The 23,032-nt window shown below is 42.7% G+C and overlaps 1 protein-coding gene across 1 annotated transcript; it reads right to left on the bottom strand.

Moving 5' to 3' along the window:
• Positions 1 to 1,279: 1,279 nt before the first annotated feature.
• On the bottom strand, positions 1,280 to 11,769 carry LOC123445630 (general transcription factor IIE subunit 1). The gene is made up of 10 exons (XM_045122642.1): positions 11,469 to 11,769; positions 11,240 to 11,362; positions 9,390 to 9,510; positions 8,401 to 8,526; positions 7,594 to 7,703; positions 7,334 to 7,517; positions 5,335 to 5,529; positions 4,632 to 4,853; positions 4,337 to 4,529; positions 1,280 to 1,640 (listed from the first exon to the last, which is right to left on the bottom strand). Exons 1-10 carry the CDS (start codon positions 11,492 to 11,494, stop codon positions 1,543 to 1,545), a joined length of 1,398 nt encoding a protein of 465 aa, XP_044978577.1. The 5' UTR covers positions 11,495 to 11,769; the 3' UTR covers positions 1,280 to 1,542.
• Between the last annotated feature and the right edge of the window lie 11,263 nt (positions 11,770 to 23,032).

The raw sequence follows: 23,032 nt of genomic DNA, 5'->3' as shown, positions 1-23,032 counted from the left end.
CTCCTTTTAAATCATGATATATTTTGTTGTCAGAAATTAAAATGAAAGCAATTGCAAAGAAATTAAAATGAAAGCAATTCAAAGAAATGCTGAGCACAAACTTCCAACATTCTAATAAACTTGGCAAAAGTACATTACATTCCTTCTCTGCCACTAAACTTAACACAAAGCTAAAATGCAAACAACTTGCCAGCCACTACTCCAAACACAAAGACAAGTACAATGAAAACCACTTTCTCAAAAATTCCCTTCAGAGCAGCAATCTCTGCACTCTTCTCCTTTAGCTGATCCTGCAGATCCTTCACAGTAGGCTCTACTGACACAAACTGGTCTCTGCACTCTTCCACTTGTTCTACTGACACAGGAGGCACATTGTCTTGACCACGCAACCTCCATACTTCATCACGCGGATCACCAATCAAGTCACTAAAAAACTTGGGCAATGGAGAATCATACCACTGAACAAACCCACATCCATCTCCATTCTGTGCAAGAAATCAATCACAGAGAGCAAGGTGCAAATCAGGAAAAAATCTGAGATAGAAAGTAGAAACAATCAGAGAGAGACAGAGATCGAACCATTGCATTGACGCAGGAGTAGTACCGCCTCCCTGGGTTCGCACGACTCCAGGATATCCATCTAGGAGCCTTCCTCCTCGGATTGCAATGGCACAGCACCTCCGGTTCATACGCCATCGGATTCTGACGGTATGGCACCGGAGATCTCGCCTATGTGCCCCTCCTTCTCCCGGAAGCTCCTCGGAAGCCAGGCGCGGAAGATTCACAGTTAGACCACGACATTTTCTTCCCCGCCGTGCGCCGCAACGCCGCCACACTCCCAAATCGCCTGCCCCGCCAAGAACTGGATGAACCCTAAGTGGATGAACTCGATCCCCTTTTCTTTCGTCTCAGACTAGCATAACGGTTAGAACTGGCGTTGCGGTTAAGTAAGCTCGCCTCCTTGGCCCACATCAGATGCAAATCCTGGCCACGTCAGCGTTTTCCACCCCAAATCGCATTAGGGTTCGAATTAGACCGAGATCAAAGAGTTCAGAGTGCCGATTCCTGGGATTGACAGTTCATGGTTCGATTTCGCTAGCCCCTACGAGTTCAAGGTTCGTTCTGGACTTTTTCCTTAAATTTATGATCAAACTTAAATCTCAAAAAGGGACGCACTATATTATGACAAATAGCTTTTGATAAGTACTTAGGGACGAAAGCAGGGGACAAAAGCTAACATGGAAAAGGAAGCTATGACAAATAACTCCAATGTAGCATATGCCGCCCAGTAATTCTTTTGAATTCCTTTACGTCACATGGATGCCAATATGATACTTCACACTATAAGCTTTTTTCACAAATCTGGGAGAAGAATGTTATCAATATCATACTTCACACTAAAAGCTTTTTCACAAATCTGGGAGAAAAATGTTATCTGCAGCCAAGCGTTGATATACATACACCTGGCAATATTATTATCATTTAACATCCCATTTTGAACTGATTTCATGAATTCAAGACCAAGAAAATCGTCACTGTCTTTTAACCTTCTTCCCAGTCAATTTCATCTTCCTCGTCGCCAGATTCTGGGGCCTCGGCGTTCAGATCCACAAACTTATATGGCTCCTCCGATGCATTCCCTACATCAGTTTAAACCAACTAGTTATACACAATCTAAAGATTCGAAAAATATATATATCCAAAATAGAAACCTTCAATTCAAATGCTTACAATGTCAACGATGACTACATGGAAATTATTAATATGGATATAGAGACTCCCCAAACAGGTAAAAAAAAACACATTTATGTTTATTGCAAAGATAACAAGATACCGTTTGTTTTTTTCAAAGATAACAAGATACCGTTTGTTTTTTTCTTCAAGCGCAGGGCCATTTGCTTTATGGTTACCATAACACATTCTAAAAGAGTTCAACAGTCCCAACATAAGGAATGTTTCCTCCGTCCCAAAATGAAAGGAGCATTTTGATCAGTTAAGACAAGGGACTATCAATAACTCCAATAATGTATGGTTTACGTGATACAAAAATCACAATCATAAGTTTTTCTAAATACGAATCTGGTGATAATCAACTTGATGTCACAAATTTCAGTCAAAGTCTTGATGAATCAAAATAAGCCTTACATTTTAGGAACAGAGGTAGTAACAGTTAATTCTTAATTCTCAGGACCAACTTGGCCCTACAAACCGGCTCACAATATGAGCAAATAACTGGACGGCATCAGGATGTCAGCTTCAAGAAAACTCAAGGTGTTAGCTGCTACTAACTGAACTGTGCCCGATGTCAGCATCAAGACATCCAAGAAACCACGCTGGGCCTCTATCGGAATGTTTTGTTGTCAGCTCAAGACATCATGATAATGATGTTCACACTATGATAATTTGTGGACTGTCAAATTCAGTTACAGGTTGATTCATCATTTACCAAAAACATTCATTGAGATCAATATAAAAGCTACAAAGTCAGGTGTGCTACTTTCTATCCCAACCATCGAAGAACATTTATTCCGATTTCATAATTCTCATCCAGTGGTATCACAAATTTAGACTCATCCCTAATCACTCCCATACTAGTTACACAATTAGTCACCCAAATAACCGACTTCCTAATTTAGCCTTCCCTTTTCATCCCGTTGGAATGCTACCACTCCCTAACCGACTTCCTAGTTTGCTATCACCGTTGTTGAGGAAATCGTTAACTGCTAGCTGCTCAGTTGGTTGGCAAGTAGGGGATTAATAGGCTAATCAGAAAGTTAATCGGGCGATTTATCAGTTAATTGGCTGACGAGTAGGGATTAATCGGCAACCAAGTTAACTGGTTAATCGGACAAATTCTTGAACATGGGCTCTCACTACAAGCATATATGTGTTAGGAAGTATTAGTATTAGTCTAGGAGTCCTTATTAGTCTATTAGTATTAGTCTAGGAGTCCTTATTAGTCTATGTTTACTTTCCTTGCACCTCATGTCATGTGTAATATATATATGCCCCTTGGGCCTTCAATATAGACAAGTTGCTTTCCTAACATGGTATTAGAGCTTAGGTTAATTTTTTTCCGGCGCCGCAACTCGCCCTCCCGATCCAATCTCGCGCGCTCCACGCCGCCGCTCTCCTCTCTGGCTCGTTCCCGTCGGGCAGCGGCTCCTCTTGCATGCTCGCGCGTACTCCAGATCAATCATGTTGAAGCTTGGTGGGTGGCCTCTCAGCTCGTGGATCTCGTCCAAGGTCGGCGAACCGCTGGTCAACTTAACGTCAATCAACTGGCCCAGTCCCGCCCGGCTGTTCTCTTGCCTGATTTGGGCGTCCCAAGCTCCTTTGCTCTTCCTTGTGCATGTGTGCTGCCAGCGTGTTGCATGATTTTGCAATTGCTTGCGTGTTCCTCTACCTACTGCCGCAAGCTGGTGCTATTTCCAATTGCTTCTGATTTTGTACGCAAGATCCCGTTGTGTACGTGGGCACTTGGCCTCCTGCCACTCTGTTGTGTTTTTCTCGCCGCCATAAATTTTCCGATTTTCTTCCGCTGCCATCATCCCTAATCTAGTGTGTGTTTACTAGTTTTCTTTGTTTTCCGCTGCGTCCACCAAATCCGTTGATATTTTGTGTTTTCTCATGCCATGCGAGTCCACCATACCTTAGTCCGTCGGCCTTTTCTTTGGTCCTGATCCTTTCTATGCAACTTTTGTGGCCTATTTACCCTTGTTGTTTTCTATAGGATTTTCTGGACTTCTTTTGCATTGTCGATCTACGTCTATCGTGCCTTATCCGCCGAGCTTCTTTCGCCGACGGTTGTCGTGGACTATGATTTTCTACACAATGCTTTATTCCTCTGATGTGCCATCTCTTCGGTGTCTTCCTCTAGATGTGACATCTTTTTTTTTTGACAACCCATCTTCTCTTAATACTTATCTTGTATCTTCAAGTGATGCGGTGTCTACCTCTGATGTGTCATCTCTTCGTTATCTCCTTCGACGACTCGACAAGTTTTGAAGACTCTTCATGCTACGACGACACTCTCAAGACGCGGATTTGGATTATCATTTTTTTAGTATTACACTTCTTCAAATGCAATGCTATTGCATACGCTTTGCATTTGAGGGAGGGTGTTAGGAAGTATTAGTATTAGTCTAGGAGTCCTTATTAGTCTATTAGTATTACTCTAGGAGTCCTTATTAGTCTATGTTTACTTTCCTTGCACCTCATGTCATGTGTAATATATATATATGCCCCTTGGGCCTTCAATATAGACAAGTTGCTTTCCTAACAATATGAATCCTAAATTATACTTATGACTGAAAACTAAAAAGGGACAAGATACCTGCAGGTTGCTCCTCTTCCCATTCAACACCATCATCCTCAACATTCTCATCCTCGCGTTTGGCTTTCATGCCCAACTGCCGCTCAGAGTGAATTTCAGAAGAAAATGCCTGCCCTTCCTGCTGCATTCTCTTTGCATCTTCCTCCTCCTGTTTTTTCTTGAAAGCCTCATAATATGCCTTAAGGTATTCATCCTACACAGTTAAAAAGTTTTTTAGGAACACAGTTTTTAGATGTTAACATAAAACCACTTTTATAGTAAATGCATTCTATGCTATGTTCAATTCTAATCTGACCTGTATACTCTTCTCATCTTCTTTTGAGTCTTGTTTCTTTTCATCTTTCACATCTGATTTTTCATCTCCTTTTGATGTGTTACTGGACTCTCCTCTTTGTTCTTTTGTAAGATTCATCCCTTCTCTGACCATCCATGGAGGTAAGACTTTCAATACTGTACCATCTCTGCCAGATTCAGCACCTTCTTCTTTTACACCAGAACCAGCCAGCTCAACATCAACCTTAAAATCCAAATAACACGAATGATCACGTAAAATATGGTAGAAAGAAAGTAGGACAAGCTATCAGTTACACGAACTAGGGGGTCAATGTGACAGCATATTAAACATAGATATGCAACAAGGATGTCTCAGACTCGTCATAAAATGATTGAACAAAATACAGTTAATGATACTGTATAAAAGCGAAGTGTAGACTTTCATGTACATGAGGAGGATAAACCAGTGCAAAAAAAAACGTGCGCCTAGTCATGCTTGGCGACAACAGAACACCTAGCACAAAATCATTCTAGATGTGTGCTCAAATGTGCCTAGGACTAATGCACAACTAACGCCTATCGTTTTTTTCCTTGAGATAAACATTTATGTTTCAAGAGTCTGAATGGCCATGCAAAAGATTTAAAATATTATATCATTATGAGCATACATATGCATATTACTTGACTACAAAATCCTACTACTCAAATCAATATGACACTCTTACCTTTGTATCTCCAAGATAAGGCATCGGTGTACCATTATACTGCCCTTGTGCATTCCTAGCGGCCTCAGCTGCAGCAGAATCACCATGCGCGAAAGCACCGAGATTTAGTCTTTCCCATGATTGTAGACTCCCGAACTCAGGAGCAGGCAGATCCTTCACCCTTTTAAGTTGTGCTTGCAAGGGCTTCAATTGCTCCTGTATTGGTACAAATATAAATGAGGAAAGTGATATATAAAATCAGTCTCCATCAAATCATCAAGATTCTAAGACAAATAAATTTGCAAATGAGAAGAGAGGAGAATTATTTACGCATTAGTCTAGAATAAGCATGTAGAGTGTGTACTTCCAAAAGGTCACTTATAGAATGAGATTAAATCTTTTTCATCCATGTAGTTAGTATTTCTTCAGTAAACTGCAACTTCAAGAGATGGATGAAATTTACATTGAACTCTAATCAGACAGTCTTAACATAATCATTTAACAAGTCATACCAAAAACTAACAAAGCAACAGTGCATAGATACAGCTTCGGTATATGTTAGATGCGCTGTTAATGCTGAAACTAAAAAACTGTCAAACTAGGTGACATTCTGTTATGGGATTTGGACCAACCACACACTTGTATCTGGAGAGGACTTATGGTCGGTCACCAGACCATAAGAAACCAAGCAGGAGGAACACTAAGTTAGACATGCACATCAAATTCAAGCCATAAGTCTTCTGCAGATATAAGGGTGTGGTTGGTCCAAAAGCCAATACAGCATTCACAACAATGAAATTAACATTGGAGGCAGAACTGTGGAAGCAATTTTCTGGGAAGCAAAAAAACAGTAGGGGTTAAAGAAAGAATGATTTCAAACAGCATTAACAAAAGAAACCAACAGAAAACTTGTTTGATTTCTTGTTGCGATAAAACAGAAGTTCTCGCATCACCACTTGCCTTGCATACACAAAATTTCAAATACCTACTATTACTGCCGTTCTCATTATGTGACATTTAAAAACAGAGTAAATGGTATCAGAGATCTACAAACTTGCCAGGTGGGTAAATATAGGGCCATGAACTAGTAAACTGGACATCTGAGAATCCACAAACTTGCGCAAACCATGCAACAGAGTCCAGAGTGTGCTTTTTTTAAAAGGAAAACAACCCAACTTACATCCACGAGATCTTGATCCCAGGTGGTGGGATTGTAAATCCACTCACATCCCAGTCCAAAGGTAGTTTTGGTAGTTACTTGGTCCAAATTGCACAGAAGATTTTGTTTCTTTTCTTTTCACAAATCTATGTTCAACAATCATTGTCTTCAACGATTAACTGAAACTAGTACTACTACAAATTAAACAAAACCATCATGAACAAAGGAGGAGGAAAAATTGCAGCACCAACGCACCCCTTGATGGATTCCAAGGACACAGAACCCATGAAACACATAAATCGGACATGAGAATCAAAGCAAGGGAGCACAAAAGCTGTTTCCATTCAAGCATTCATCGACTGCCATGGTAACGATATTGCCCTCTCATTGTGGCTGAGATCTTGCTCTATACTGACTGTCGTGCAGTATGTTCATCGTCTTCATGCTTGCCAGCATTACCCACATAGGTGGATTGGGCTGCCAACGGTGAGGACCGTCGCTATGGTGAAAAAAATTGAGATCCTGATTTGAGGATTTCAGGAGGGGTATGAGTTCTTGTTTTTCAAGTTGAGGAACGGATACAATAGGTTCATTGGGTCCCCAAACTAAAGCCCTCTGCGCGGGTTTGGGTTATAACTGACCCAACCAGTGTATAACCTACATATAGGGGACAGAGCAGGTCTGGCTAGGATGCCACTAGACTACCTTTGGATCTCTGTTCCACAGTTTGTGTAAGTTCAGGAAAGTACATGCCCAGTTTACTATTTCATGAACCTATGTGCATCCACCTGGTACGTTTATGAACCTGTGGTGCCTAAATTTAATTTTAGGAGACCAAAATTATAAGAGGTTTGTGCTCACATCAATTCTTTGCTGCATATCATTCAGTTTCTCACGTCGACGCTTCCGTGCGTTATCATCACCATCTCCCATTTCCTCAGAAGAAAGCTTGTCACTCTCTGCAAGTAGTTCGCCATTGCAATTTTCACAATGGAAGTACTCGTCCGTGTAGCTTATAAGTTGCAATGCATCGAAGGCTGAGTACCTGAAAAGACAGTTGAGCATGAACACTCCAATAATATGTCTAAAACAAAATAAATTGAAAGTCAAGCTAATAGTACCTCTTTTTACAGTTAGGACATATATAGTGTTGAACTGTATTCCTGCTGTCCAATTCATCCTTCAAAGTTTTCTTCATCCGGTGTATCCGGTACCGTACAACATCACAGATCTGTGTTTGAGAAGATGCATCTTGTCAGCCATAGTTTACATAAGATAGTAGAACAAAAACATAAATGGGAGGAAAATGTATTTGTTACTGTAGTTCTCAGCCGGAGTCAGCTAAGGGAAATAAAAATAAAGTAACACCCAAAGTGCACTGACTGAACCCTGTCTTGGCTGAGTAACTGAACACTAAACATAAACCCTGACTTCGGCTTGAGTAACAAAACACTAAACATAAATGAACCTCACAAATCAAATATGCCAATGGCCCATCTAACTCGCTGGTGCCTGGTGCATATTCGTCTCGATTAAACTCATCTCAAATTGGAAAGTTTACCAACTCCTGGTTCCACACACACTGGATGGAATGCCCACCTGAACATCGGCTAATGGTGTCTGCCCCAAGTATACAATTAGGCCGGACATTTTGAATCTGGAAAAAAAATACTAGAATCCCCCTTCTTTGCAAGTCGAAGGAATCATAATTGTCATTTGAAGAAGACACACAAATATAAACTGTCACTTTTTTTTGTTCAACAATCTACACAAAACATTCATTGAAGTGGTGCAATAACAGATGATATCAAAATTATACTTTCTAAATGAAAAGAAAGCCAATATAGAAGTTTTTTTATGGAACACAAGGCAGTCTATCATTTAAAGACACAAGAATATCAAACAACCACGAGTTTAGGGTAACCAACCTGTGCATAGTCCAAGCAACAGTAAGAATGTGTGTGCAGCTTTACTTTCTCTTCACCCTCCTTCGTGGGTTGACCATCACCTGCAGCAGCTGCTGCTGCACTATATATTTTTGCTCCTTTTGCGGACTGTGCCAAAAGAGAAAGCACAGAGTTAGAACACGAAGAACCATTTAGATTCAATAAATCAATTCCTTCGATAATGCAACACACACCAGACGTTAAAATTATATGATCATGAGCTCCACATATTTCCAAGAACCAAGAGCACATGACTAAAACAGCACATGTCAAGAAAAAACATAGGAAAGTACTATAAATTATTATATTTTGCATGGAATACTTGCATGATCATTATTTCATATGCAATGTCTCAAATGTAATTTTCCCTGTCACTAAGTATTTTATTTAAAAAACTTATGAAGTTCTTCCAAACATGAAGTACTACATGACTGAACTGTAGGACTATGGTGCACCTCCCTCCAGTGTATCCAAATATGATAGAGGTCAATTTTCAGCAAGAAACGCAAAATGTAAGTGTATACAACACTGTAGTTTCAAACAAGTTGGTCTCCCACGAATTGTACCTTTCAAGATTCAGTATTCAAAAGAATTCCTGCAAAGTTTACTAGATATCACATTACTAACTTCTTGCAGAAGACATCAGACACAATAAAGCAACACCACGATAAGGAAAAACATAAGGTGCAAACATGTGCTACTTAAATTAGTCTAGTGTTTGAACATATTTGGCACGTTTCATGCACATTAACATCACTGAAGAGAACTTTAGCAGAAGAAAAATTCTCACACCTCACTAATTGCTAAAGCGACTCATTTTCTGGCCACTGATGAATGGTTTTCCTTACAGCTTAAAACATTTGAGTAAACAACTAAACAAACAAGAATGAGTTGTGATCAGGTGACAGAGATATGAAGTAAATGAGGCTACCTTACAAAGATTATAATAACAAGAGCAATACAATACTAACCTCCTTTCTGTGATCTCTTGTCACTAGCTTCTCTTCTTCAAAGAATCGGAGGACACGGCGCAGTTGTTTTGAGTGGAGCTTTAATGATTTAGCCAAGTCTTCCTCGCGGACCCACTGGCGTCTAAAGGTGAAAGTAGAAAAAAAAATGTATAATGTAACTTAGCCAACAAGCTAACAGTTGTACACCAAGGAAAATGAAATTTGAAAGCACAAATGCGGGTATGGCAGATGGGGCTACAAGATATAGGGTACTTACAATACAATTGCATTTTTTTCGATTACCGGGGGCTGGTTTGTATGTCTAACAAATAATGGGCAAAGGAGGCCTCTATGGAATTTTCAGTCCCAAAATGAGTGACAAATTTCCAGTTCTTGAGTAACAACTACCATCAAAAACTCTTGCCGTCTTTAATCACTGAATATCACAATACGAAAATAACAAAAGCAAATAATTTTAAAAACAGCAGTCTCATATTTTGATAAAATGGCTATGGCATGTCAGTAACCATCTTAGGTTTGGTTATCAGCCCACCTCTGTAAATTAATTTTGGATACATATAGACTAAGACCTTCACAGACCAACAGGGGGGGGGTCGGGGTGGGGGGAGTTTGTAAGACAACTATCATGGTCTCAATAAGACAGGTTCTGGGTTCATATTTCATACCAAGTCCAAGACCTACATAAGAACCATCCATCCTGAACAACAGAGGTGATCCCAATATCCTAGATTGAAGGATCGAAAAAATAGCCACGCTCCTAGGCGCTCGCTTAAGTGTGCCGCCTGCCAGTTAGCGGAGGCAAAACACCTCGCTTTGGCCCTGGGCGGTGGATTAGGCGGCCAGCAAGGCACTCCAGCAGTGACGGCTGTGAGGAAGGAGAAGTGGCAGCAGGGAAGGAGATGTGGCTATGGGGAAGAAGTGGCAGCAGGGAAGAAGGGGTGGAGGCAGGGAAGGAGATGTGGCTGTGGGGAACGAGAAATGGCAGCAGGGAAGAAGGGGTGGAGGCGGGGAAGGAGATGTGGCTGTGGATGAGGAGCTGCAGCACCAGCATTTCTGCTGCAAATGCATGCTTGGAAGCGAGCAGGCGAGAGAAAGAGACAGAGAGGAGTAGATTGATTGTTCCGATTAGAGCATACAGATGGTTCAGATTGGGTTGGCAAGCTAGGATCCCATAATGGGCCTTATTGCGCCAATGTTGCACAAAGATTACAGTGTGTATGCTCTCAAGCACCCGAGCGAAGATTGGGCAAAACGCCCGCCTAACACCTTGCGCTTACACATCAGTAAGCTCTGTAAATTACTTTGGATTCATATGGACTAAGACCCCCATGGAAACCATCAAGAGGGAACACCAGCTTGTAAAATAACTAACATTGTTGTCTCCATAAGAGCGATCGTGGGTTGTTACTTCATATACGAAGACCTACATAAGAAGTTAAGAACCATCCATCCTTGACAAACGGGGTGATCCCAATATCCCAGATTGAAGAATCAAGCAAAATAAGCAATCACAGTCCCCAAGTGCACTTACAATATTTTGGTAGCTATTCAAATTAGGACATGATGAACTTGTCAAGACTTACAAGCTATTCAGATTTGAAGTCCCTGGGCTTTTATTCTGTGCTACCAGTTGCTAGCTAGTACTCAGGGGGGCGTGGACAGTAATACTAATGGATGAAATTGGGAGTGATGCTTTTTAAGTCTGTAATCATGTTTACCAACGATATATAAGAGCACTGATGTCATAAGCCCCGGATGAATGAAGTATATTATGCAAACTCAAATTGATCGCCCATGAGTCAACCTCAGCACAAGTCCAAACTTGCGACAGAGAGAGATTTTGCGTATACCTGGTGAGGCCGTCGAGGACGACGACGGCCATGCCCCGGTTGTCGCCGCGGGAGGTCTTGGCCTGGGTGTCGCCCTTGATGGAGATGTCATCGTAGAAGGCGCGCGCCGTCAGCCGCACCAGCCTGTCCCGGGCAGACCATCGAACAGATCCAAGCTAGATCAGATCAGAGAAGACGAAGAAAGCCGCCGCGACGGCTAGGGTTTCAAGGGAGGGGATCTGGGACTCACCGGTTGAAAGGCTCCAGAGACCCCATCGATCGGCTCTACGGAATTGCTCGATCAGTCGGCAAGCAGGCCGGTCGCTGACGACTGGATCGCGTGGGGAGGGCGGGAGAAAGGGCCTCCGCCTCGGGCTTGGGGCGACGAAGGCGGAGCTCCGGCTCAGGTGGCGCAGGAGCGTCTCAGGTGGCGCGGGAGCGGTGGAGGGAGCGAGGGTGGGGGCGGAGGCGCCGGCTGTGGTGGCGGCGCCGGAGACCTAGACCGCCCTGCGGCGCCGGAAACGGATAGAGAAATGAGTCGCCGTCGCCGTCGCCTGTGGAAAAAATAAGGCCGGAGGAGCAAATGCACCGACGCGTGCATGGGCCGGGCCTACGAGCGAAGGCAGCGAGGCCCACGCACAGTGTTCTCTGTTTCTAGTTTCTTATTACTCTGCTTTTAGAAAAACTGGTTCAATGTCGGTGCATTGCTATGGGCAACAATGTAATTAAATGGATAAAATAAAGAATTAAATAATATACGAGTACGTGAATTCAGTGTAACATTTTGGAGGTGTTTGGTTCACGTTTTTTTTCCCGTAAACTGATAACATTGTCATGTAAAATGAAAGTACCCTTTTAAGCTCGAGCTCAAATGCATCCGTATGAACAGTAAAATCGGAAACTAATTAAAAACGTTTCAAAAAATTCTGAATTTTTTTATCAACTTTGGCAAATGTTCTAAGTGCTTGTAAATTTTCATCATGAGATTACATTCGTGTAAGGCGTGGCAAAAAAACAAAATCAGTGTTTTAAAATGCTTTCGAAAGTAGCATTTTGAGAACATCATTTTCGTTTTTTTATCACACCTTACTCGAATATGATTTCATAATGAAAATTTGCAAGCATTTAGAATTTTTTGAGACACTGATAATGGGTTATTAGCAATTCATAATCTAATTTTAGATGGGGTAGAGTAGATTGTGAGTTTTTATAATCTACATCATAATTTGTCATGTTTGGAGACATAATAGATTATAAAAACTGGATTATATAATCCGAGTGGTTCCAAACAAGGGCCTAGGCAAGATATCCAACATGTGTAGTAGGAGGTTGAGGCGTCGGCGGTCACGTGGGACACGATAGCAACTGACCCGGCTGGACCTGGGCGGCTCGGCGCTGCGGCGTCGCCCAATCTGGTGGCGGTGCAGACGCGACGGTTGTGGGAAGGCGTAGAGCACCAGCAGTTGGGCAGAATCGGCGTGGAGAGGTTGGCGGGTTCAGGGTCGGAGGGGAGCGAGATGCATCAAGGGGACCTTGACGACTAGCCATAGAGGGGCTCTAGCAAGGACGACGGCGGCTAGTGCCTGAACTACGTGGCACAGCCGAAGCAGCAGAAAAAAAACTCCACAACGAACTGTACTATGTACGTTCCCTCGCCTCTACCTCAACCGTCTCCTTAGATTCGTTCCTGATCGATTTTATTCTTGAATTTTAGCCCACTGCTTGCAAGGGTTGTTGTATAGACAAATTTTCCCCCAAATTCTTAAACCAAGCATTGTACCATATATGTATACCATTACGTTGACAAAACAAACAAAGTTCGGTTTTTCTAGTTCTGTTTCCACTACGAGCGCAATTACGTGCATGAGTCTCAAAAAAACAAAAAAGATCAATCTCTACTCCTAAAGTCTCAGTTGGTAGTCTCGCCTCACTTTCCATCACTCCATCGATAAACCTTATATTATGCCCGCATGCATCTTACACGCAACATTTCGCTCATCTGCATTCAATTTTGGCCACCCCATGTGACATGTGCATTAACTCAATCAAATCGGTTTTTTCCTAAAACAAATTCATACATCTCTGTTGTCCCTCCATGCAACCCCAAAACCCTTGGGTATATATAGGAGGAGGGGGACGGCTGGCCGTCCGCCCTAGGAAACCCTAGGAGGGGCGGCGGCCACCGTAGATGGGAGGGGCGGCGGCCCAAAGAGGGGGCGGCGGCCAGGTGGGAGGTGGCTTGCCTCCCAAGTTGGAGGTGGGCCACCTCACGCCCTAGGGTTCCCAGCCCTAGGCGCCTTGAGCCTTGGTGGGTGGCGCACCATCCCATCTAGGGGCTGGTTCCCTTCCACTTTTGGCCCACGTGGCCCTTCGGGGTTGGTGGCCCCTCCCGGTGAACCCTCGGAACCCTTCCGGTGGTTCCGGTACAATACCGATGATCCTCGAAACATTTCCGGTGATCAAATATCCACTTCCTATATATGAATCTTTACCTCTGGACCATTTCGGAGCTCCCCGTGACGTTCGGGATCTCATTCGGGACTCCGAACAACTTTCGGTAACCACATACTATTCTCATCGCAACTCCAGCGTCATCGAACCTTAAGTGTGTAGACCCTACAGGTTCGGGAATCATTCAGACATGACCGAGATACCTCTCCGGTCAATAACTAACAGCGGAATCTGGATATCCATGTTGGCTCCCACATGTTCCACGATGATCTCATCGGATGAACCACGATGTTGGGGATTCAATCAATCCCGTATGCAATTCCCTTTGTCTATCGGTATATAACTTGCCCGATATTCGATCGTCGGTATCCCCATACCTTGTTCAATCTCGTTACCGACAAGTCTCTTTACTCATTCCGTAACACATGATCACGTGACTAACTCCTTAGTCACATTGAGCTCAATAGGATGATGTATTACCTAGTGGGCCCAAAGATACCTCTCCGTCACACGGAGTGACAAATCCCAGTTTCGATCCGTACCAACCCAACAGATACTTTCGGAGATACCTGTAGTGCACCTTTATAATCACCCAATTACGTTGTGACGTTTGATACACCCAAAGCACTCCTACGATATCCGAGGGTTGCACAATCTCATGGTCTAAGGAAATGATACTTGACAATATAAAAGCTCTAGCAGACGAACTATACGATCTTGTGTTATGCTTAGGATTGGGTCTTGTCCATTAATGATGTGATCCCGTTATCAATGACATCCAATGTCCATGATCAGGAAACCATGACCATTTATTGATCAACGAGCTAGCCAACTAGAGGCTCACTAGGGACATGTTGTGGTCCATGTATTCACACATGTATTACGGTTTCCGGTTAATACAATTATAGCATGAATAACAGACAATTATCATGAACAAGGAAAATAATAATAACCACTTTATTATTGCCTCTAGGGAATATTTCCAACACTCTCCCACTTGCACTAGAGTCAATAATCTAGTTACATTGTGATGAATCGAACACCCATAGAGTTCTGGTGTTGATCATGTTTCGCTCGTGGAAGAGGTTTAGTCAACGGATCTCTGACATTCAGATCTGTATGTACTTTACAAATATCTATATCTCCATCCTGGATGTATCCACGAATGGAGTTGAAGCGGCGCTTGATGCGATTGGTCTTCTTGTGAAACCTGGGCTCATTAGCAATGGCAATAGCTCCAGTGTTGTCACAGAAGAGAGTCATCGGGCCCGACGCACTGGGAATCACTCCTAGGTCGGTGGTGAACTCCTTCATCCAGACTCCTTCATGTGCTGCTTCTAAAGCGGCTATGTACTCCGCTTCACATGTAGATGCCGCCACGACGCTATGCTTGCAACTGCACCAGCTGACTGCCCCACCATTCAAAATATACACATATCCGGTTTGTGACTTGGAGTCATCCGGGTCTGTGTCGAAGCTAGCATCGATGTAATCCTTTACGACGAGCTCTTCGGCACCTCCATAAATGATAAACATATCTTTAGTCTTTTTTTGGTACTTAAGGATATTCTTGACCGTTGTCGAGTGATCCACTCCTGGATCACTTTGGTACCTCCCTACCAAACTTATGGCAAAGTTCACATCAGGTCTGGTACACAGCATGGCATACATAATAGAGCCTATGGCTGAAGCATAGGGGACGGTACTCGTCTTTTCGCTATCTTCTGTCTTGGTTGGGCGTTGAGTTGTGCTCAACCTGACACCTTGTAATACAGGCAAGAACCCCATCTTGGCCTTATCCGTATTGAACTTCTTCAATATCTTGCCAAGGTATGTGCTTTGTGGAAGACCAATGAGGCGTCTCGATCTATCTCTATAGATCTTAATGCCCAATATGTAAGCAGCTTCTCCAAGGTCCTTCATTGAAAACACTTATTCAAATAGGCCTTTATGCTATCCAAAAGTTCTATATCATTTCCCATCAACAATATGCCATCCACATATAATATGAGAAATGTTGCAGAGCTCCCACTCACTTTCTTGTAAATACAGGCTTCTCCATAAGTCTGTACAAACCCAAATGCTTTGATCACCTCATCAAAGCGAATGTTCCAACTCCGAGATGCTTGCACCAGTCCATAGATGGAACGATGGAGCTTGCATACCTTGTCAGCATTATTAGGATCGACAAAACCTTCCGGTTGTATCATATACAACTCTTCCTTAAGAAAGCCGTTAAGGAATGCCGTTTTGACGTCCATTTGCCAGATCTCATAATCATAAAATGCGACAACTGCTAACATGATTCAGATGGACTTCGGCATTGCTACGGGTGAGAAAGTCTCATCGTAGTCAATTCCTTGAACTTGTCGATAACCCTTAGCGACAAGTCGAGCCTTATAGATGGTCACATTACCATCCGCGACAGTCTTATTCTTAAAGATCCATTTATTTTCTATGGCTCGCCGATCATCGGGCAAGTCCACCAAAGTCCATACTTTGTTCTCATACATGGATCTTATCTCGGATTTCATGGCTTCAAGCCATTTGTTGGAATCCGGGCCCGCCATCGCTTCTTCATAGTTTGAAGGTTCACTGTTGTCCAACAACATGATTTCCATGACGGGGTTGCCGTACCACACTTGTGCAGAACGTGTCCTTGTGGACCTTCGAGGTTGAGTAGCAACTTGATCCGAAGATTCATGATCATCATCATTAACTTCCTCTCTAGTTGGTGCAGGCACCACAGAAACATTTTCCGGCGCTGCGCTACTCTCCGGTTCGAGAGGAGGTATAATTACCTCATCAATTTCTACTTTCCTCCCAGTTACTTCTTTCAAGAGAAACTCTTTTTCTAGAAAGGATCCATTCTTGGCAACAAAGATTTTGCCTTTGGATCTAAGATAGAAGGTATACCCAATAGTTTCCTTAGGGTATCCAATGAAGACACATTTTTTCGCTTTGGGTTCGAGCTTCTTAGGTTAAAGTTTCTTCACATAAGCATCACAGCCCCAAACTTTCAGAAACAACAACTTAGGTTTCTTTACAAACCATAATTCATACGGTGTCGTCTCAACGGATTTAGATGGTGCCCTATTTAAAGTGAATGCGGCAGTTTCCAATGCATATCCCCAAAATGATAGCGGTAAATCAGTAAGAGACATCATAGATCGCACCATATCCAATAAAGTGCGATTACGATGTTCGGACACACCATTACGCTGAGGTGTGCCAGGCGGCGTAAGTTGTGAAACAATTCCACATTTTCTTAAGTGTGTGCCAAACTCGTGACTCAAATATTCTCCTGCACGATCAGATCGTAGGAACTTTATTTGCTTGTCACGTTGATTTTCTACCTCACTCTGAATTTCCTTGAACTTTTCAAAAGTTTCAGACTTGTGTTTCATTAAGTAGACATACCCGTATCTGCTCAAGTCATCAGTGAGGGTGAGAATATAACGATAGCCACCGCGAGCCTCGACGCTCATTGGACCACACACATCGGTATGTATTATTTCCAACAAGTTTGTTCCTCACTCCATTGTTCCGGAGAACAGAATCTTAGTCATCTTGCCCATGAGGCACGGTTCGCATGTGTCAAATGATTCAAAATCAAGAGACTCCAAAAGTCCATCTGTATGGAGTTTCTTCATGCGTTTGACACCAATATGACCAAGGCGGCAGTGCCACAAGTATGTGGGACTATCATTATCAACCTTACATCTTTTGGTACTCACACTATGAACATGTGTCACATCACGTTCGAGATTCATTAAGAATAAACCATTGACCAACGGGGCATGACCATAAAAAATATCACTCATATAAATAGAACAACCATTATTCTCAGATTTAAATGAGTAGCCATCTCGCATTAAACGAGATACAGATACAATGTTCATGCTCAAAGCTGGTACTAAAAAACAATTATTGAGGTTTAAAACTAATCCCGAAGGTAGATGTAGAGGTAGCATGCCGATGGCGAGCACATCGACCTTGGAACCATTCCCAACGCGCATCGTCACCTCGTCCTTTGCCAGTCTCCGCTTATTCCACAATTCCTGTTTTGAGTTGCAAATGTGAGCAACAACACCGGTATCAAATACTCAGGAGCTACTACGAGCACTGGTAAGGTACACATCAATAACATGTATATCATATGTACCTTTGACGTTGCCGGCCTTCTTATTCGCTAAGTACTTGGGACAATTTCGCTTCCAGTGACCGGTTCCCTTGCAGTAATAGCACCTAGTCTGAGGCTTGGGTCCATTCTTGCGCTTCTTCCCTGTAACTATTTTACCGAGCGCGACAACTTCTTTGCCGTCCTTCTGGAAGTTTTTTTACACTTGTCTTTCTTAAAACTGGTGGTTGATACGTCTCAAACGTATCTATAATTTTGATGGTTTCATGATGTTATCTTGTCATCTTTGGATGTTTTATGTACCTTTTATATCTTTTTTGAGACTAACTTATTAATTCAATGCCAAGTGTCAGTTCCTGTTTTTCCTATGTTTTTGGCTCTTTTCAGATCTGATTTTGGAACGGAGTCCAAACGGAATAAAATCCCTGAAATAATTTTTTCCCGAACGGAAGAAGATCAGGGACTTGAGGGCCAAGCCAGGAGAGCTACAGGGGGCCCACAAGCCCCCTAGCTGCCACTAGGGGGCGGCGGCTAGCAGGCTTGTGGCCTCCCTGGCGCCCCCTGACCTAGCTCCTTCGCCTATATATTCCCTAAAATACAGGAAAAAAATCAAGGAATCCACGAAAACACTTTTCCGCCGCCGCAAGTTTCCGTTTCCCTGAGATCTCATCTGGAGACCCTTCACGTTGCCCTGCCGGAGGGGACTTTGGAGTTGGAGGGCTTCTACATCAACATCATCGCCCCTCCAATGACTCATGAGTAGTTCACTTCAGACCTACGGGTCCGTAGTTAGTAGCTAGATGGCTTCTTCTCTCTCTTGGATCTTCAATACAAAGTTCTCCATGATCTTCATGGAGATCTATCCGATGTAATCCTCTTTGGCGGTGTGTTTGTCGAGACCCGATGAATTGTGGATTTGTGATCAGATTATCTATGATATATATTTGAGTCTTTGCTGATTTCTTATATGCATGATTTGATATCCTTGTAAGTCTCTCCGAGTCTTGGGTTTTGTTTGGCCAACTAGATCTATGATTCTTGCAATGGGAGAAGTGATTGGTTTTGGGTTCTTACCGTGTGGTGACCTTTCCCAGTGACAGTAGGGGCAGAAAGGCACACATCGTGTAGTTGCCATCAAGGGTAACAAGGTGGGCTTTGTCGTAGATATGAGATTGTCCCTCTACATCATGTCATCTTGCTTAAGGCGTTACTCTGATCTTTTGGACTTAATACACTAGATGCATGCTGGATAGCGGTCGACGTGTGGAGTAATAGTAGTAGATGCAGAAAGTATCGGTCTACTTGTTTTGGACGTGATGGCTATAGATATAATCATTGTCATAGATGACGTCACGACTTTGCGCGGTTCTATCAATTGCTCGACAGTAATTTGTTCACCCACCGTCTACTTGCTTTCATGAGAGAAGCCACTAGTGAACACTACGGCCCCCGGGTCTATTCACACCTATCGTTTCCACTTTGCTTTTACTTCGCTTTGTTACTTTGTTGCTTTCAGTTATCACTTGGCAAACAATCTATAAGGGATTGACAACCCCTTCATAGCGTTGGGAGCAAGCTTTTTGTGTTTGTGCAGGCACTTGTGATACTCCTTCACTGGATTGATACCTTGGTTCTCAAAACTGAGGGAAATACTTACCACCGTTGTGCTACATCACCCTTTCCGCTTCGAGGGAACACCAACGCAAGGCTCCAAGGCCCCGGGGAAATCCTTTGCATATTTGCCTAGGAAGTCCCTAAAGGCGTAGCCGTAGCAGAAGGATTCCCGGTGCCGTTGCTGAGGAGAATCAAGACGTCTCCCGTCAGCACGTGTTTCTGGCGCCGTTGGAAGGTCTTTTGTTGCAGTAGCAGAAGTATTTGTGGCGCCGTTGCCGGGGAAGGAGAGATCTATCCAAGTAGGTCTCACAAACTCATCTCGTGCATTTACTTTTTTGCCACTTGCCTCTCGTTTTCCTCTCCCCCACTTCACATTTGCCGTTTTCATTTGCCTTTCTCCTTTGCCGTTTTCTTTTGTCTTTTTGCCTGTTTGCCGTTTTCCTCCCCTGCTCTTAGGCTTGTTCGTGACAGACCATTTCTCATGGCCAAACCAAACTATTTCAGAAAATTGGAGGAGATTGAAACTAATGTCAAAGGTTTCATGTCTTCTCAGTTTGACCAAAATAGTTACTTCCGTAGGGAACTAAAAGAGCAAAATTCCTTTTTAGTCTGTTTGAATAAAGAAGTTGATGATATGGCCAATGATTTCCTTGCACTTAATTCTAAGCTTGCTCACCTTGAAAAATTGGTGGGCCAAATTTCTGACAAGCAGGCTACCTTAGTCAATAAGATGGCAGCTAAACCTGAAATTTGTGGTGCAAATCATGAAGATCTTAAAGTGCTTGGTGTGACTCCTCTTGAATCTTTGTTTTAGCGTGTCAAACCTATTGATGAAGGGGCTGGATATGAATCCACTTTGGTTGAAAAACGCCCCAATGATTCGGAGTCCACCCATCTTGATGATAAAGGCGTGGAGAGTGGAGTAGAAGAAATCAAAATTTTGGGTAGTAATGAAACTCCCACTTTGGATTTCAAGGAATTCAATTATGATAATTGCTCCTTGTTTGAATGCATTTTTTTGATGCAATCCATTGCAAACTCTCCACATGCTTATAGCCAAAGCAAAGCCTTTACCGCGCATATCGTAGATGCTATGATGAAATCTCTTGAAGAGAAGCTCGAACTAGAAGTCTCTATACCTAGAAAACTTCATGATGAGTGGGAACCTACTATCAAAATCAAGATCAAAAACTATGAGTGCAATGCTTTGTGTGATTTGGGTGCTAGTGTTTCCGCGATTCCAAAGTCTTTATGTGATATTCTTGGTTTTCATGAGATTGAAGAGTGTTCTCTTAATTTGCATCTTGCGGATTCTACTGTCAAGAAACCCATGGGAAGGATCGATGATGTTCTTATTGTTGTAAATAAGAACTATGTACCCGTGGATTTCATTGTACTTGACATAGATTGCAATCCTTCATGTCCCATTATTCTTGGTAGACCTTTCCTAAGGACTATTGGTGCTATTATCGATATGAAGGAAGGGAATATTAGATTTCAATTTCCTTTAAAGAAGGGCATGGAGCACTTTCCTAGAAATAAAATAAGATTGCCTTATGAATCTATGATGAGGGATACTTATGGTTAGAGCACCAAAGATGCCTATACGTGATTCCATCACCTCTTGCCTAGCTAAGGGCGTTAAACAATAGCGCTTGTTGGGAGGCAACCCAACGAATCTATCATTTTTCTTTCTGTTTTGTGTTTTCCACACTTTCATAATTCTGTTATGATTGTGTTTTTGTGTTTCTTTTTACGTTTGTGCCAAGCAAAACCGTTATGATTAGTCTTGGGGATGATCGTTTGGTCATGGTGGAAAAGACAGAAACTTTCTGCTCACGAAAAGAATTTTATTTTTTGTATGTAAGAGCTTTTGAGTTGATTCTTTTTTCTGCTGATTACTACGCAAATTCTTCAGACTGTCATAACTTTTCAGAATTTTTGAAGTACCAGAAATATTCGAAGTATACAGATTGCTACAGACTCGTCTGCTGTTAACAGATTCTGTTTTTGTTGTGTTGGTTGCTTATTTTTATGAAACTATGGATAGTATCGGGGGGTATTAGCCATGGAAGATTGAAAGTACAGTAACCCAACAACAGCATAAGTAGAATTTAAGTTTGCTACAGTACCTAAGAAAGTGGTGGTTTGCTTTCTTGTACTAATGTTATCACGCGTTTCTATTTAAGTTTCGTGTTGTGAAATTTTCAAGTTTTGGGTGAAGTTCTTATGGACAAAAAGATAAAGAGTGGCAAGAGCTCAAGCTTGGGGATGCCCAAGGCACCCCAAGAGATTCAAGGATGTCGTAAAAGCCTATGCTTGGGGATGCCCCGGGAAGGCATCCCCTCTCTCGTCTTCAATCCACCGGTAACGTTACTTGGGGCTATATTTTTATTCACCACATGTTATGTGTTTTGCTTGGAGCGTCTTGTATCGTAGGAGTCTTTTATTTTGTTGTGTCACAATTATCCTTTCTGCACATTTAGAGAGAGAGACATGCACTCACCGCGATTTTGTCGAGCTTCACTTATATCCTTTGGTAGACAATTCAGCTCACATGTGCTTCACTTATATCTTTTGAGCTAGTTGATTTTTCTCTACGTGCTTCACTTATATCTCCTAGAGCATGGTGGTGCGTGGCTTGGTAGTTGATCTATGCTATGAAAGTAGTCTCAAAAGGGGTAGTTATCCAAAGGGATACGAAAACTTCCACCTTCATGTGCATTGAATAGTTAGAGAAGTTTGATTCATCTCAATTAGTTTTGAGTTGTGGTTGTGGTAATATTGAAGTTATGCTAGTAAGGTGTTGTGGATCTAGAAATACTTGTGTTGAAGTTAGTGGTTCCCGTAGCATGCACGTATGGTGAACCGCTATGTGATGAAATCTGAGCATGATTAGTCTATTGATTGTCATCCTTTGCGTGGCGGTCGGGATCGCGCGATGGTTTATACCTACCAACCCTTCCCCTAGGAGTATGCGTTGAATGCTTTGTTTTGATTACTAATAAAACTTTTGCAACAAGTATATGAGTTCTTCATGACTAATATTGAGTCCATGGTTTAGATGCACTTTCACCTTCCACCATCACTATCTTCTTAGTGTCGTGCAACTTTCGCCGGTGCATGATACGTCTCAAACGTATCTATAATTTTTGATGGTTTCACACTGTTATCTTGTCTTCTTTGGTTGTTTTGTGTACCTTTTATATCTTTTTTGGGACTAACTTATTAATTCAGTGCCAAGTGCCAGTTCATGTTTTCTGTGTTTTTTGACTCTTTTCAGATTTGATTTTGGAATGGAGTCCAAACGGACTAAAAACCCCGAAATGATTTTTTCCCAAACGGAAGAAGATCACGGGGCCTCTCGGCCAAGCCAGGTGGGCTCCGGGGAGCCCACAAGCTCCCACCACGCCACTAGGGGGAGGCGGCGGTGGGCAGGCTTGTGGCCTCCCTGGCCGCCCCCTGACCTAGGTCTTTGGCCTATAAATTCCCAAATATTCCGCAAAAAATCAGGGCAACCTCGAAAATACTTTTCCGCCGCCGCAAGCTTCCGTTTGCGCGAGATCTCATCTGGAGACCCTTCCCGGCACCCTGCCGGAGGGGACTTT

The sequence above is a fragment of the Hordeum vulgare genome, chromosome 3H (genome assembly GCF_904849725.1).
Source record: "Hordeum vulgare subsp. vulgare chromosome 3H, MorexV3_pseudomolecules_assembly, whole genome shotgun sequence".
NCBI lineage: Eukaryota > Viridiplantae > Streptophyta > Magnoliopsida > Poales > Poaceae > Hordeum > Hordeum vulgare.
This window is presented reverse-complemented; position numbering and strand designations above follow the sequence as displayed.

What these genes read in the sequence shown, in the direction of transcription:
- LOC123445630 (XM_045122642.1), bottom strand. Translation starts at nt 11,494, where the DNA reads ATGGGGTCTCTGGAGCCTTTCAACCG. An exon ending in TCTCTGGAGCCTTTCAACCG is followed by an intron (nt 11,363 to 11,468) that starts GTGAGTCCCAGA and finishes TGCCCGGGACAG; the next exon opens with GCTGGTGCGGCTGACGGCGC. An exon ending in TGTCCTAACTGTAAAAAGAG is followed by an intron (nt 7,518 to 7,593) that starts GTACTATTAGCT and finishes CTGTCTTTTCAG; the next exon opens with GTACTCAGCCTTCGATGCAT.